At 34.8% G+C, this 16,777-nt stretch overlaps 3 protein-coding genes across 8 annotated transcripts; 2 read left to right on the top strand and 1 right to left on the bottom strand.

Annotated features, from left to right (window-relative positions):
* The first annotated feature begins 2,410 nt into the window (after positions 1 to 2,410).
* LOC141685090 (uncharacterized) lies at positions 2,411 to 3,241 on the top strand. Its single transcript, XM_074490216.1, has one exon. It carries the CDS (start codon positions 2,411 to 2,413, stop codon positions 3,239 to 3,241), a length of 831 nt encoding a protein of 276 aa, XP_074346317.1.
* A 3,679-nt stretch (positions 3,242 to 6,920) lies between these two features.
* On the bottom strand, positions 6,921 to 9,348 carry LOC141682716 (uncharacterized). Of its 5 annotated transcripts, none has more exons than XM_074487414.1 (4): positions 9,181 to 9,348; positions 7,960 to 8,539; positions 7,434 to 7,575; positions 6,921 to 7,321 (listed from the first exon to the last, which is right to left on the bottom strand). In XM_074487414.1, exons 2-4 carry the CDS (start codon positions 8,507 to 8,509, stop codon positions 7,258 to 7,260), a joined length of 756 nt encoding a protein of 251 aa, XP_074343515.1. In that variant the 5' UTR covers positions 8,510 to 8,539; positions 9,181 to 9,348; the 3' UTR covers positions 6,921 to 7,257. The 5 variants fall into 5 exon arrangements, with proteins under 5 accessions (XP_074343515.1, XP_074343514.1, XP_074343513.1 ...); XM_074487413.1 differs by having other exon boundaries at positions 7,960 to 8,552; positions 9,181 to 9,347; XM_074487412.1 differs by lacking the exon at positions 9,181 to 9,348 and adding an exon at positions 9,084 to 9,104.
* Positions 9,349 to 11,134: 1,786 nt separating this feature from the next.
* LOC141686767 (uncharacterized) lies at positions 11,135 to 15,800 on the top strand. 2 transcript variants are annotated; one of them, XM_074491825.1, is made up of 5 exons: positions 11,135 to 11,454; positions 12,015 to 12,112; positions 12,299 to 12,601; positions 15,339 to 15,384; positions 15,451 to 15,800. In XM_074491825.1, the coding sequence occupies exons 1-5, from the start codon at positions 11,210 to 11,212 to the stop codon at positions 15,503 to 15,505; spliced, it is 747 nt and encodes a 248-aa protein (XP_074347926.1). In that variant the 5' UTR covers positions 11,135 to 11,209; the 3' UTR covers positions 15,506 to 15,800. The 2 variants fall into 2 exon arrangements, with proteins under 2 accessions (XP_074347926.1, XP_074347925.1); XM_074491824.1 differs by having other exon boundaries at positions 11,136 to 11,454; positions 15,485 to 15,800.
* The last annotated feature ends 977 nt before the right edge of the window (positions 15,801 to 16,777 follow it).

The following is a 16,777-nucleotide window of genomic DNA, read 5'->3' as shown; positions in this document are numbered from 1 at the left end:
TCCGCTCTGGGCCGAGCCCTCACGGTTTTGGTTTTGGGCACCTCCCAAAAGGCCTCATACTAATTGGAGTTAGCTGGCTGCTTATATTCTAGCAAACTGCCCCTCCCACAAACGATGTGGGACAACTCCTAACAATCTCCCCCTTCACATATCGGGCCTGACACCTGTCGATTCTGCCTCCTTCAGTGTGACCAGCCTCCCCCTCGACCCATACTGAAACTCCATCTGGCTATCTGCTCCCCTAGGCCCATACTGGAATGTCCGTCTGCCTTTTCCTTGAGCCCATTCTGGGGCAAGCCCATCTGCTTCTTCCTAGGTCACTTCTGGAGCCCACGTGAGATTGTTATGGACCGTCTCAACCTGAAGCTCTGATACCACTTGTTGGGCTTGCTGAGCTGGCCTAACTCCACATTAGTATGATATTGTCCGCTCTGGGCCGAGCCCGCACGGATTTGTTTTTGGGCACCTCCCAAAAGGCCTCATACTAATTGGAGTTGTCTGGCTGCTTATATTCTAGCAAACTGCCCCTCCCACAAATGATATGGGACAACTCCTAACAATCTCCCCCTTCAAACATCGGGCCCGACACCTGTCGATTCTGCCTCCTTCAGTGTGACCAGGCTCCCCCTCGACCCATACTGGAAGTCCATCTGGCTATCTGCTCCCCCTAGACCCAAATTGGAAGATCCACCTGCCTTTTACTTGAGCCCATTCTGGGGCAAGCCCATCTGCCTCTTCTTAGGTCCATTCTGGAGCCCATTTGAGATTGTTATGGACCATTTATAACCTGAAGCTCTGATACCACTTGTTGGGCTTACTGAGCAGGTCTAACTCCACATTAGTATGATATTGTCCGCTCTGGGCCGAGCCCTCACGGTTTTGGCTTTGGGCACCTCCCAAAAGGCCTCATACTAATTGGAGTTGTCTGGCTGCTTATATTCTAGCAAACTGCCCCTCCCACAAACGATGTGGGATAACTCCTAACAGTAAGATCCTTATTAATCAATCAAAACTTGATCAAGCGACGACTTCTAGAAGTAATTGAGTAATCTTTCAAGCTCTGAAATTGTCAAAGGACTTGCACCAGTTTGAAAATTTCCTCATGTGCTTCCCAACAGAGAGATGCATATAAAATGGCTCATGTGCTTCTCAACAGAGAGAAGAAGATTAAATTTCATGCTAAACATAATGTTCAAGATCTTGCACTTGTCTGAGTTCTCTCAAATGCAAGCAAACTAGGATTTTTCTAAATTGAACACCAAAACAGCATAGACCATATGGGCACTTGTCAGAGATGTGCATGTGACACTGTCCAATCAAATTATTCTTAATTATGTAATACTTACTACTAATTAATAATCTTTTGAATATTAGTCAACTGCTGATCCTGGGACAGGGATGGAAACATAGAAAACTATGGTGGTAGAGCACGCTGCTAATGAGACAGATTTTTTCGGCATTAAGTACACAGTTCATAAAATCTGGCACTTATAAAGTTTGAACTAATTTTTCTACACAGGGTCCTCGACAGAGAAGACAAACCGGTACAGTAATGGACATCTGTACAAGAAGGAATAAATTCTGAGAAAAAAGATGCTTAAGAATATTAAGATTAATCCTCCCTAATGCAGCTCCATATTACTTATCATAGCTCAGCATTGTACCTAATCATAACCAACACAGATAGAAGGCCACCTGGCATAACTAACTACTGCAAATGACAGCTAATGACTGCCTTAGATTTTCACCTGTATATATACATTCAGTTAAATAGAATAGAAAAGGTAAGTAATTAGATACACATATAGATTGATAGATACATAGCTTGTGAGTTTAACAATGGATTTTATCTTCATTTTGTTCATCCTGATTATCAGTTGAGTTTAACATGGTATCAAAGCCAGTCAAGCTTCGAATCTGCAGATCGAGGTCTCGAGTGTTCATCACCTTCATTTCATCATCATCATCATTGTCAATTGATCGCTAATCGTTTCCGCATCGTCAATCTAAACTCAGGTGTTCATTCCCGATCTTTAGCTACTAATCTGAATCGATCTCTAAGAGACGATTATTTGCTTATTTTCGATATTTTCTCAGATTGCTTTGCAATACTCCTTAATTGTTGATTACTCTAAGATCATAATCGAAATCATCATCATCTAAACACTTAGTCCAGAAATATGATTATATCAATATCATTTTTTTGATTCATTTCTCAAATATCAAAATCTGTTATTCTAATTCTGTTTCTATGGCGACTCAAAGCAATTCGCAAAATAATGATCAAACGAATGCTAGTTTTAATGTCGATTCATCTAGTATCTACTATATTCACCCTTCCGATGCTAGTTCGAACCAATTAGTTTCTGTCAAGTTCAATGGAACTGGATATAACAACTGGAAATGAAGCATGATGCTTACGTTATCTGCTAAAAATAAGTTGATGTTTGTGAACGGAACCGTGGTTAGACCTGCAACTGGAACAACCGAGTACAAAGCATGGGAAAGGTGCAACGATTTGGTAATTTCATGGATTCTATTCAATCTGGATGAGACTATAGCACGCAGTGTGTTGTTCTTGAAATCTGCAAGAGAGTTATGGAAAGATCTTGAAGATCGTTTCGGCTTTGCTTCTATAACTCAAATTTACTCTCTTGAACAGAAGTTATCTGAGTTAACTCAAGGTCAACAGAGTGTTTCTGAATTTTACACAAGGATCAAAACTCTATGGGATAGTATTGATGATATCCAGCCTTTGCCTACATGTGTTTGTACTACATCTAATTGCACTTGTGCTTTGACAGAAAGGATTCACAATGCTCAGCAAACTCAAAGAGTGTTACAATTCTTAATGAAGCTCAATGATCGTTTTTCAGCAGTAAGAGCAAACATCCTCATGATGACTCCCATACCGAATGTAACTCAAGTCTACAGAATTGTGGCTCAAGAAGAGGATCATAAAGAATTTTCTCAAAGTGCTATAACTGATAATCTTGCCTTTACTGCAGATAGAAAGCCTTACTATCAGGGACAAAATTCTTATTCTCAAACTCAGGGATTCAGGCCAAACATCAATAATTTTGTCAAAAAGAAGCCCCATAATAACTACTATTGTACCCACTGCAAAATGGCTGGTCACAGCTTAGAAAGGTGCTTCAAGATTCATGGTTTCCCACCTAACTTCAAAGGAAACAAAGATCGAAAAGTGGCTGCTATGGTTCTCAATTCTTCAGATAGTTAGACTCCTAATGCAGCAGGGACTAACAACAATCATATTTCTGCAGAGCAATACCAGAAACTTATGGATTTGTTGAATAAACAAAACATGACTGTTTCTAATGATAATTCATCTAGCCATGCTCTATTGGCAGGTAATCTCTGTCTAATGTCTTGTTCTACATCACAGTGGATATTGGATAGTGGTGCCACAGACCACTTTTGCCCTGACTTACAATGTTTTGAGAATTTTGAACCAATTATTGACAGCAATAGTACTATTACTATTCCTGATGGTAGCAAAATTAGAGTTCTTCATAAGGGAACAGTGAAATTAAATGACAAAATAGTATTGAAACATGTTTTACATGTTCCTGATTTTCAATACAAACTTATATCAGTTCACAAGCTATGCCATGACATGAATTCTCAGTTGGTATTCACTGATAATCATTGTATACTACAGGACCTTTTGCAGAAAGATCCTCCACTGCTTCTTGGTGATCTGCAAAATGGACTGTATGCTTACTCTCCAAAGATGGTAATTGATGCTAAAGCTTGTTTTACTGCTGCTGTTGAAGAAGCTAAACTCTGGCATTTGAGATCAGGACATTTACCATTTCATCAAATAAAATTTCTACACCCAACCTGTGATGTCAAAGAATGTAAGAAAACAGTTGTTTGCCAAATTTGTCCACTGGCTAAACAAACTAGAAATCCCTTTCCTAGTAGTACTATTAAAACTGCTGTTGTACTAGAGTTGCTTCATATCGACCTCTGGGGTCCTTATCGAGTTATGAACCATAATGGTTGTACCCAATTTCTCACTATAGTTGATGACTATAGTCGTTTTACTTGGATTCATTTGGTCAAGTATAAATCTGATGTTTTTCAAGTCTTAGTTGATTTTATTCATTATGCAGAGAATCAATTTCAGACCAAAGTTTTATGCGTTCGATCTGATAATACCTTAGAATTTGCTTCTAAGAATTTGCAGCAATTTTATAAAAGTAAAGGTATTGTCCACTAAACCAGTTGCAGCTACACGCCACAACAAAATGGTGTTGTAGAACGCAAACATCGCCATTTATTGGAAACTGCACGGGCTTTGTTTCATCAGTCTAAGTTGCCAGAGAAATTCTGGGGAGAATGCGTTTTATGTGCAACCTATCTAATCAATCGAATGCCTCTTACTAGCATTGGAAATGTCACTCCATACCAACGAATCTACAAGCAGCCACCTTCTCTTGACAATCTCCGTGTCTTTGGCTGTTTATGTTTTGTATCCACAAGCAAAGTTGATCGGAGTAAGTTTTCACCTCGATCTTCTATTTCTGTGTTTATTGGTTATCCTGCAACCCAAAAAGGCTATAAAATATTGGACATTGCCACTCAACAAATATCTGTTTCTCGTGATGTCACTTTTTATGAACATCATTTTCCTTACCACAATTTATCTTCTGATTCAAACACTCATTATCATAATACTTTCTTTCTGCCACTAGTTACTACTCCTGACCAAACCTTTTTAGACAATGAGGAGAAAAGTACATATAATGTAATAGATGAACCTCATGAACATACATCTGAAGTTTCACAATCAGAAGAGTTTTCTTCAACTGATTCTACCAATACTCCTTCTACACCTCCAGTTGTCCGGCATTCCACTAGACATCGACAACCTTCAAGTTATCTTTCTTCATACCATTGTAGTCTTGGCCATACCGATAAGTTGCAGACCACGCATTGGTGTAATCTTATCACTTATGATAGATCTTTATCTTCTCATTGTGCATTTTCTGCACAAGTTAACACAATAACAGAACCACAAAACTACAGAGAAGCTTCAACTCAGCCAATTTGGGTAGATGCCATATCAAAAGAAATTAAAGCCTTGAAAGATAATCAAACTTGGCAGCTAGTAGATTTACCACCTGGAAAAAAGGCCATTGGGTCGAAATGGGTTTACAAAGTGAAACTACATGCTAATGGTACACTTGAGAGGTGTAAAGCCCGATTAGTTGCAAAAGGGTATAACCAACGTTATGGTATTGATTACGAAGAGACCTTCTCTCCTGTGATTAAAATGAGTTCTTTACGCTGTCTTATTGCGCTGGCAGCAAGTAGAGCTTGGCCACTATATCAACTTGACGTGAATAATGCTTTTTTGCATGGCACTTTACAGGAGGAAGTGTTTATGCAGGTTCCTGAAGGCATGCCCAATCCTGAGAATAAAGTTTGTCGCCTCATCAAATCTATATATGGCTTAAAGCAATCATCACGTGAATGGTTTTCCAAATTGCTTATTGAACTCACTACCATGGAGTATGTTCAATCCAAAAACGATTATAGTCTCTTCATCAAAAAGACAGGTGACCTTATTACTATCGTTGCTGTGTATGTTGACGACATAATTGTCACAGGAAATGCTGCTTCTGATGTTCATCATTTGAAATCACATTTAAATCAAGCGTTTGGCATCAAGGACTTGGGCCTTTTACACTATTTCTTAGGTATCGAAGTAGGGTATGTTCCGGATGGCATTGTTCTTAGTCAACGAAAGTTTGCAAATGATCTCCTAGCTCTTTGTGACATCGACTTTTCTAAGCCTGCAACTACACCTTTACCTCTTCACTCCAAACTCAGTAATTCCCTTGGTGATTTGCTACCTGATGCTGAGTTTTATCGATCTCTAGTTGGCAAACTGAATTATTTGACCAACACCAGACCTGAACTCTCATTTGTTGTGCAGACATTAAGTCAATTTCTTCAACATCCTCGAACTAGTCATCTTGAAGCATTAAACCATACTCTTCGTTATGTGCATTGTACCTCAGCACAAGGCATTTTACTTAAAGCTACCGATTCTTTAACCGTTCAAGCATTTTCAGATTCTGACTGGGCCTCTTGTCCAGACTCCAGACGATCCATTACTGGTTATTTGCTTTTATTTGGGCAGTCCCCTGTTTCCTGGAAATCGAAGAAGCAGAGTACACTTTCTCGTTCATCCTCCGAAGCTGAATATCGAGCAATGGCCTCTGCAGCTTCTGAGGTTACTTGGATTGTTCGACTACTTGAAGAAATGGGTGTTACTAATCTTAAACCCGTTACTTTGCATTGCGACAACCAATCTGCCCTTTACATTGCCAAAAACCCTGTTTTTCATGATCACACAAAGCACATCGAAATCGATTGCCATTTTACACGCGACAAAGTGATGGAAGGTTTGCTGCAATTATCCTATCTCCCTACTCAACACCAACTTGCAGACATCCTCACTAAAACTCTTCCTTCACCACATTTCCGAGACTTGTTATTCAAGTTGGGTCTGTCTTTGGCTCCTTCATCCATGCCCAACTTGAGGGGGGATATTAAGATTAATCCTCCCTAATGCAGCTCCATATTACTTATCATAGCTCAGCATTGTACCTAATCATAATTAACACAGATAGAAGGCCACCTGGCATAACTAACTACTGTAAATGACAGCTAATGACTGCCTTAGATTTTCACCTGTATATATACATTCAGTTAAGTAGAATAGAAAAGGTAAGTAATTAGATACACATATAGATTGATAGATACATAGCTTGTGAGTTTAACAATGAATTTTATCTTCATTTTGTTCATCCTGATTATCAGTTGAGTTTAACAAAGAATTAAGCATGTTAAGAAAAATCATGTATGACTGATCCACGAAAATATTATTAATTTATATTGTTCATCACGATAATTAAATGGCTTCAATAATCACAATCTACAATACTGTAAGATTTCTATATTATTTACAAGGGTATACTTGGGCAAAATATCGCGGGTTTAAAAAGAGAGAACAATTGGTGACTAGACAATCAATCTGACATGGCTTATAGAGAATCCGCCAGAGATTATATGCAATTTCATACCGGCTAAAATAATTTATAGAGGTGGCATCAATTATTTGTTAGAAGCCACTAAACAAGTCGCATGAACCTCAAGAAGCTTCACAATTTCTTATTCTTATCACTTGTGTGTATAAGGCTTTAAGAAACTGATACTATTTCACCTTGCTTCTCTGCTCCCCTTGCTTTCATGATTTAAAGTTGCAAACTGTTCTGCAGAACTGCTAGTTTCCAAGTAGCAAATAGAAATTGTTCAGGCAAAGTGAAAATGACAGCAAAAAACTACATGTGTGAAAACTAAAGCAGGCAACTAAAAGAGGGAAGACATTAACTTACTTGGGGGACACTGAATTATGTAACTCAGTACCACTTGTGGATGGATTCCAGTGGTTAGCATTCAATATAGAACGATCCTCATTAACTCTAGCCGATTCTGGAGGGCCAGCAAAACTTGCTGATGAGTTTCTAGAGGTCACTCCTACAAGAGCAATTATGAGATCATAAGTATTGCAATTTTTTAAGGGCGAGTAAAACAGGGAAAGTGGCATACAATATTTAGCATCAATCAATCATGCTCAAGTGTCTGTATTAGCTAATAGATTACTCAATAACTCAGAACGAGCTATTAAAAAAATAAGCAAACCTTCCTGATTTTGTATACAGAGGCAAAGTTAAATTTGCAGATGAAAAGGAACTTAAGTAGATACCTTGGCAAAAAAACAAATATCATAGGCATGTTATTCACATGCTGGAGCAAGGAGGAAATGTCAGTCTATGAAAATTTTCAATTTTCTATAGCAGACTGGAAAACAGATGTATTAAACAATATGCAATAGATATCACAATCAAGTAAGCTATATACCTTGGAAAAGTATAACAAGACAGAAGATAACGGTGAAGAGCATGGAAAACAAGTTTCCACTTGACGATGATGATGATGCATTGCCAGCTTTCATTTTTTTCAATGCCTTCATTCGCTCAGTCCTTGCCCGTTTCATCATAGCTAACTGTGCAAACTCTTTAATGAGCTTCTGGTCAGCAGCATCCAATGACAGACCTCTAGGTGGTCGAGGAGGTTTTGAAGGTTTTTTAGCACTAGACGGTTTACGTTTATCCCTCCCTATATTGTTTTGTTTTAGATCTAGAACCTCTTCTCCCTGCACCTTTTCATCCATCAACAATATCACTCTCTCTGAAGAATCCACACCACCATTTAATAAATTAGAACTCACTCCACTCTCACCCTTCAGTAGAATATCAGTACTAGCAAATCCTTTAAATAACTTGTCAAACAGATCTTTATCTAAGTTGGCAGCTGAAACATTATCTGTTCGTTGCACCTTGTCGCTAGTATTTTCACCAGCCTCAAGATCCAACCCAAATTCCCTTTCTTCCAGAGGAAGTTGATCCATCAGGGCTTTTGGTTCTCCTCTCCCAAAATCCTGTAATTCAAGACTGCAAAAAATTTAAAGATCAAACCAACCGAATGTTACAGAAAACTCATCAAATGCTCAAGAATATGCCGAAAAGGCGGAAATGATATCAGTAAGCTTCTACATTTTTTTTGCTGAATGAGCTTCTACATTTACTTAAACCAAAAGCCAGAAGTTAATCACAATCTAAGACCACTTTTTTTTACTGCTAGTCAAAATTTTCCTTTTGCTAAATTTGCAATTCCCACACTGAAATATGAACATAAGACTGTAAAAGAATTATCAAGCAAAACAACTCAGTTGTCTATAATGCATATATACATAAGCACACGTTCTGAAATTCTTGATAGCATATCATCCATAATATAAATGAAAAATGTAAAATTTCCAATTCTTTATAAAACCATGCATTTAATCATGATCAATAGAGCTTGAAAATTGAGGGTTAAAAAAACCAACATGTAGAATCCAAACTTTCTTCACAAAGAAGCAAAGAACAAAGTAGCACAAAACCACCAAAACACACATAAAAAACACAATCTTGAACCCATACATGCATCAAAATACAATCTTGCAAAATGCAAACAATCAAGTACACAAAAAAAAGACACAATCTTGAAAATGTGTGTAAAAGGATAGGAAATTTACACCTTGTAAGAGAAATCAAGGAAAGCCCAGATCCAATAAAGCTAAATCAGGTAAAGGGGGTTGCTTAAAATGTGTGTGAGTGTGTGTGACACCAGGAAGAGAGACAAGAAAAGATGAATGCACGAGGGTTTTGGGACAAGCAAGAAAGTAGTATTTATTTCATTTCTTTTTAAGTAGGACAGGAACTATACACTTCACGTTAAATATGCATTTATACAAGTACAAGATCAAACTGGAGAAAAATGCCAGTTAGCTCTGCCCAAGTACAGTATCTAGCAAATTTTAAATGATAAATATGTAATTTTTTAAATAAATTTTGTAATTATAATAATAACCTCAGTACATTTAAATTAAAAGATAGCTTGTACTCACCTTAGTTACATTAGAGCATATGCACCATTATCAGCTTCAATTCATTAATTCGTCAATTCAATCAACACAATTAGTTACTATTCACATTAAAATAACTTTTTTTCTTAATTTTCATGCACCTGCAAAATTTCATCAATTTATCAATTTCTATCCATCAAATAAATTAAATATACCCAATATAATACGAGAAAATTGGATAGTCTAAAATTACTATTAAAAGTCGAGGGTTCGTTACCACCAACAATATTAATTATAATAACTAAAAGTATATTAATTAATAAAAATTTAAATTTCGAATTATTACGATTATATATTAATATATAATATTTATATCATCAATTTCAAGATTTTATATAAATTTAAATAATATTAAATTAATAAATATATAAAAGAACCGTGTTTTGCTGGAAATTATAGGTGATAATTCATAAAAGTCATTAAAATTTGATACATTTGTGTGGGTTCCCCCAATTGAAGACCATTAACAACTCTATCAAAAATTAAAGGTTTGGTTGATGAATTAATAGAGCATCAATTTTTGATGGAGTAAAAATGGAACCAGTGCATGATAATTTTGCAAATTAAGATTAATAATATTGATGAATCAATGTTTTACTTCTTCAGGTGCATATGCTTTTAGTATGTACTTAGGACATCAATCTCTTCAAACTATATGATTTTTTTTTTATAAAAAGAAAAGAAGTATATGGTATTTTTTGTATAAAAAAAAGAAGTATATGATTTTTTTTTGTATAAAAAGAAAAGAAAAAGTATTCAACATTAGGTTATATAAAGAGAAGAGAGGTCAAGCTCCACCGACACCAAGCCTATACAAATATATATTTCATGGGGAACCGGGAAGGTTCAATTTTTGTTCTATCATGTAAGACTAGCTTTTTCTAATTGATTTGATTTAAATTCCGATTTATATCAATGAATTATATTTGGATGATATATTATATTATAAAATAGATTATATATTTAAAAATAAATCATCCCACTACTTTCGATTTAAAAAAAATAACTATGTTATTTCATTTATTTTTTAATAATTGATGTTTTTACTTATTTTACGCTTTTATTGTTAGACACACATTTTTAGTTATTTTTGACGCCTAACTAAAATTATTATTTTAAATTTTTTGATGTGAACTAAAATTTTGATTGTATAATTGTTATGAGAAAAGAAAATTGTATATCAGGCCTAGCCATGGTTATAAAAATCAATCAATTTTTTAAAAATGATCGATAATTAAAAATATTTAAAAATATTTATCTGTTTTAACAATTTTTTAACAAATTATTGATAAATTATTTAATTTTTAAAAATAGTATGATAAATCTTAAATTGACGTTTCAACCTAATAGTTAACGGCTTGCTCCCGAGTTTTTTAACGGGAAAAAAGTAAGTGATTAGGAGGTAAAGTATTTTCATCCCATTTTTGGAGTGAAAGTTTTGAAGTAAAAGATTGTAAAATTTGCATTAAATACTTTCGCTCCTTTTAAAAAATAGGGAAATGACTTTATTTACCATTATTTGATTTCCTTCCTTTTTAAAACTCGGAGTAAGGGGCAATAGTTGTGTCATCTTTCCCGTTTGTAATTTTAAGATTACGAAAAAGATTAAACCGGTAAACAAGGCGAAGCCACGAAATTTCAATGGAGGAAGGAGAAGAATACAGTGGTGTTAAAAAGGAAAGAGAGGGTGAATTTCTTTTGGGTTGGCCCACTTATGTGGAGCTTGAAAACGGGCGGTTCAAATGCTTGGAAACGGGTCACGAGTTAGTCGGGTCATCCAGAGAATCATACAGTCGGAGCAAACATTGCCGTTTGGGTCTAATTGACTCCGCCTTGTCTCTCGATAAACCCCCTCTCAATCTCTTTCGCCAGGACCCTCTCTCTCGGTAATTTTCCGAAACCCTTTCGACTTTCGAAAATAATTTTTTTAGCCCCGGCTGTTTCGTAATCCTGGTTATGACATACGGACCAACATTGCTTGTATTTTTTTAAATTGTTTTGCTTATATTTGTGCTTTATTGTGCCTGAATGTTCATAGTTTTTTTATTAGTATAAATGTAAATTGAATTTAAGTGCGTGCTCAATTTTTAATCAACGGATCAAACCTATGTCTTGCATGAAATAAACTAGCAGTGATTGAAATACAAGTTAGAGTCGAACATTAGGATAATTGTGATTGTATTGTGGATACTGCGATACGGTCTTGTAGTATTTGTAATTTGCACTCATATTGTTAGCGTTAGTTTATTTCATATTAAAATGGCTTTGTTTAGTTGTATGTTGAAAACTTGATGGAATTGCGTCATGACATTCATTGGTGAGGATGATGGTTGGAATGTATTGATATTTTTTATAGAAGGTAGTAAGGTTGTAGAAGCTTTGGAGTAAACGTTTTTGAATGTTGTATACTGATATAAATAATAAAATTTCTATTTGTTCTTTTTAGCTCAAAGTTGATATGTAAGCTGACAGGACATACAGTCAATAAAACCGAGGAGCATATATGGAAGCATATTACAGGAAGGCGTTTTTTGAATATGTTAGGTTTGTCTCTACTTTTAGTCATTTCAGTTGTTTTCCAAATTGACATGATTACACGGTAAAAATGTAATTAGTGATATTATGTCTTAAGTAATGTTATATTTTACAAAAAATCTATAGATAGTCTAGTACTCTAGTATTTAGATTGTAACCACCATATTCCTAAACCTAGAGTAATCTGTAAAATAGAGAAACAGGAGGCCATAAAGCAATCTCGGAAGGGAACAATGTTAGACCAGACAGAGAAGAATCCAGAAGAAGTCGTGAAGAAAAATCAAAAAAGCTTGAAGGACATGAAAAAGAAAAACCAAGTAGATGAAGAAGATATTAAGGAAATTATCTCTAAGGTAAGGAATATGTCTGGTAGTGACAGTGATACTGAAGATGACTTCTGGATGCCACCTTCATGTGAAAATCAGGACATTCACAGGGGTGATCGGCCAGGTTCTGATTTGCAGTTAATAACAGAAGCAGATAGTGTTAGGAAAGCAGGTACATTTTCTTTTGCAGCACTTTATTTATATTTTGTGTACGATGTTGTTAATCTATTTTATTTTTTAAATCACTGTATAGGATGAATTGGTGTATATCATTTCTGAGAAAGATGAGAACCTAAACCGTTATTTTTACTTTTAACAATAAGCTAATGCCAAGAATTTCCTGGTTCACATGACAAATTAATTCTTTTTTTGTCCTGCTGTTAAATTTTATAAGAGTACTTTGACTAGTGTGCGTCGTTGATGCAAATCAAATCATATACATGAACACCACAAGACAATTAACGTTATAGTAGTAGTGGTAAGTAGGACTCTTTCCTAGGGATTGCATTAGGTCTCAGGTAAATTAATCTAGAAAGGGTTGAACAGACCAACTGCCAGTTTTCATCATTACAACCTCTTTTTAGTTATGTCTCTATAAATTAGATAAATATGTGCAGAAGCAAAAGGAAAAGATACCACGTGAGCAATTCATAATAGGTCCCAAGATCTCTGACCAGAGTCTTTGTTCCTCTTCTGGACTCGAGAAGTTTCTATGGAGAAACCTCGCTGGGCGCTACATGGTTTTCCAATAATTAATCTAATTTAATTTTGAGTTTTTTAAAACCTGTAGAATAAAAATCCTTTGCAGCTGTCACTTCTCCAAGTAGCCTTCTTAGTACTTTTCTCTTTTCTTCTTTTACCTCAACTGGCCTAACACCTTGTCTTTTTCTAGGAGTTGGATTTTGAACTGAAAATCACCTCCTTAAGGTTTTAATATTAAACTAACACTACTGTTTAGTGTTTATAATACTTTCAGCTTTAATTTTAAATAAGCATATGATATAACTATGGATCTATAGATAAAGCTTTATATGACAGCTTAGAATAGCTATATATTTTGAGCTTGGTAAATTTAAGTTTGAGCAGTGTATTGATAATATAAATAATTATTATATATTGACTTCATATTTAGCTAAAATTAATTGCAAGATAATATAAAATGGTCAAAGTAAGGATTATTACATTATGTGTACAATCCATGTTTGGCTGTCAACAATAATGAAATGACAATCGCTGCCAGCAATGACCCTTAATACTGTACAGAAACCGGATAAACTACCGAGCTTTTCTTCATAAATTCGACACCTTAGTATACAAAATTACAAATTTGAGCAAGAACCTGTGCCCACTGCCCCACTCGCACCTTAACATGGGTCTGCCACGTGAGTTATTGGAACTCTATCTAAGTAACTTTTATCTTTCTTCTTGGACTTAGGACAATTAATTTAATTAGTGATTTACACATACACTTCTGCATTTTTCTTGTTAGAAAATTTGACAAGACGTATGCAACCATATAAAGTGGCTGCAAACTGTTGCAAGTAGCAAGCAGATTTATTTAATGGACATTCTTGGTTATAATTTTCTTTCCTGGTAAACCTGAAGCAGGGCTTTTGTATTGTTTGTAGAGCATGTTTTTCTGCTTATAAATTTAAAATTCTGAAAGTTCGACTTGTCGCTATGCTCATATATTCTGTGCTTCAAAGTTTGAAAAAGGAGAAAAGAGAAGAGAAAAAGGAGGAGATTTTAAAATTTTCCTCCCGAAGTGTGCTCCTGAGTCCTGAGTCTTTAGAGGGGAGAAAATAACTGATCCTGGAAGAAAATTGCCTATAATTTTCCCCTCAAAACTTTCTTCCCAAAAATGGGAAGATTTGGAAAGACCGTCTCGCACAAGTTTTTAAATAGGGCTTAATGCTCCTACGTACGTACTCACCTAATTAGGTGAGTACAAAGAGATTTTAATGTGAATGCAGGGAGTAATTACAAAATTTGATTAAAAAATTAGAACTCCACCATTAAAAATACATTGCGTACTCATATAAATCCCCAAAGTACGTACTTAGAGCAAGTCCAGTGCATAGCTATATTTAGTCTTATAGCTATAATATAGGACTGAAATCATAAAACTCAACTTCAATGAATAGCTATACATTGATGGATAAATGCATAAACGGATGCTTGGTCTTATATTTGAGATCAAGGATGGCTATATAGCCATCCTTGCCACATTATCAAATAACTAATAATGAAGTGCAAAGAAGTCCACTTTAAAATAAAGTGAATGAGTTGGACAAAATGTTAGCTAAATATGGAATTATTTGGTTGTAAAATAAAACTAGCATTGGGGTGCAAGTGCTATTTTAGTACCAAAAACGACTTTTTGGTGCCATATTATAGCAATGGCTATAGCCATTTTCCATCTAGCATTGGACTTGCTCTTAGGGGCATTTTTCTCTTTTGAATAATACCCTACATGTCCTTTTTTACATTACTTTTTCTCCCTTTCTACACTAAACTTGGGAGCATGCAATAGAAAGTTTACTCAATTTTTTTTTATTTCTCTTCTCCAACCTTATATCCTCTCTACTTTTCTATACTTTCATAAGAAACTTTGGAGCACGAAAGAGATCTGACATAGTTTTGCCTTCTGCCTTGTTTCTGCTTATATATTATTGCTGTGAAGGTCACAAACAATCTAACTTTCTGGATTTGTGTAATATTATAATCATGCAAGATTAACTTGTACATATGTGAGGTAATTGGAAAAATCAGTTTGTTAGTGGACTGAGTTCACCGAATTTAGGTTATTCACTAGAGTTCTATGCTATCTTGCACCCTAGGTTCACTTGCATATAATGGTCTATTTTAGGACCAGTTTTTATGACTTTGTTGACACTTGCATATTTCAGGATGTGCAGAAGCAGAAAATGACGATTTAAAAGAGCTGCCTGACAAGTATGTTTTTTTTTTCAATTTTTGTTTTCAAATTTTTAATTTTTCTCATGTATAAGTATAATGTAGGATGTACATTGTTGATGTCCTATATGATAATCAGGGTGAAGCGATTGTCCATTGAAATTGGTCCCAGTGCCTTTGCATCTAGAAAAAAGAAGAAGAAAATCAGCACGGCGTCTTAGATTAAATGGAACATGGACTAGTACTCAACTGCCAATTATTTTGGAGGCTGTATATTTTCCTTGCAAATCTGCATGTCACTAAACAACCACAGTAGATATCATATTATCTTTTTTAGTTGTGTTGTGGTACAGAAATCTGACTGCTTACAGTTGCCTTCTCTGAGGCTCTAGTTGGAACCATTGTGGTATGAGTACTGGCTTTTAATCTATATATATCCGGTTATTCCTAAAATATTTTGCGGCTCTAAGCCTCATATTTGATCCCAGTTGGCATATCATATCTGAATATTTTTATTTTTAACATTATTCTTATTATATTTCAGCTTTATTCAAACCCAGTAATTTTATAGTCAGATAATTAAATAGAGGTAGCAATCAAAACACACTCCCCTTTTACCCTTGGGTGTTTGAACCACTTAAGCTGAAATAGAGCTTTCATAATACAGTTTTGGCCTCTTGAACATCTGTCTAGTGTTGAGCCGTGTTATAAATTTGTACTTGCATGTATCACAAACTTGTAATTCATAAAAGAAAAAGAAGAGTAAAAAGGTTTTTGGGTTCCGAAAAATATATTGAACAAGCTCTCTTGTTTCGAGTACTTCTTTCTAATCCCCAATTTCTCTACTTAAAAAATAAAATTGCCCAATACACGATAATTGCATATTAATTACAATTAATATACATAATTCCGTGGATATGTAACTTACAAAATAATTCATATTTATAAGTACTAGCTTAAATTCCGTGTGATGCACGGATTCCCGTTAATATTTAAAAAATTTATTTATCTTGTCATATTCTAGTTTTTAAAATATTTTTGAAAATATATAATAATTATAAATTTATAATAAAAATAATAAAATAACTTGAGTAGAATAAGTAGACCGTGTCTAGTGGTTTAACAATTTAGTAATTTAGCGGATATGTAATACTATTTTGTTTTTAAGTAATAGGATACGTTATGGTCGTAGTTTAGTAGAATAAGTACACTATATCTACTAGTTTAACAATTTAATAGTTTAACGGATATATAACACTGTTTATTTTTTTCTTCAAATAATAAAAATAAGGGAATAACCGTTGAACCAAATTATATCCAATTTCGGTTATTATAATATAGTACTAGTTTAAAACCCGTGCGATGCACGGATTGCACATATTTTTTTTTAGTATAATATATAATTTTTAAAAAATTATTTTGAATTGATTAT

This window comes from Apium graveolens, chromosome 9 (genome assembly GCF_009905375.1).
Source record: "Apium graveolens cultivar Ventura chromosome 9, ASM990537v1, whole genome shotgun sequence".
NCBI classification, from domain to species: domain Eukaryota; kingdom Viridiplantae; phylum Streptophyta; class Magnoliopsida; order Apiales; family Apiaceae; genus Apium; species Apium graveolens.
The sequence above is the reverse complement of the archived record's forward strand: the minus strand, read 5'-3'. Positions and strand labels throughout refer to the sequence as shown.

What these genes read in the sequence shown, in the direction of transcription:
- LOC141685090 (XM_074490216.1), top strand. Translation starts at nt 2,411, where the DNA reads ATGATGCTTACGTTATCTGCTAAAAATAAGTTGATGTTTGTGAACGGA.
- LOC141682716 (XM_074487410.1), bottom strand. Translation starts at nt 9,058, where the DNA reads ATGTGTGTTTTGGTGGTTTTGTGCTACTTTGTTCTTTGCTTCTTTGTG. An exon ending in AGAAAGTTTGGATTCTACAT is followed by an intron (nt 8,540 to 8,989) that starts GTTGGTTTTTTT and finishes CTTGAATTACAG; the next exon opens with GATTTTGGGAGAGGAGAACC. An exon ending in TCTTGTTATACTTTTCCAAG is followed by an intron (nt 7,576 to 7,959) that starts GTATATAGCTTA and finishes TTGCTCTTGTAG; the next exon opens with GAGTGACCTCTAGAAACTCA.
- LOC141686767 (XM_074491824.1), top strand. Translation starts at nt 11,210, where the DNA reads ATGGAGGAAGGAGAAGAATACAGTGGTGTTAAAAAGGAAAGAGAGGGT. An exon ending in GCGTTTTTTGAATATGTTAG is followed by an intron (nt 12,113 to 12,298) that starts GTTTGTCTCTAC and finishes TCTGTAAAATAG; the next exon opens with AGAAACAGGAGGCCATAAAG. An exon ending in TTAAAAGAGCTGCCTGACAA is followed by an intron (nt 15,385 to 15,484) that starts GTATGTTTTTTT and finishes TATGATAATCAG; the next exon opens with GGTGAAGCGATTGTCCATTG.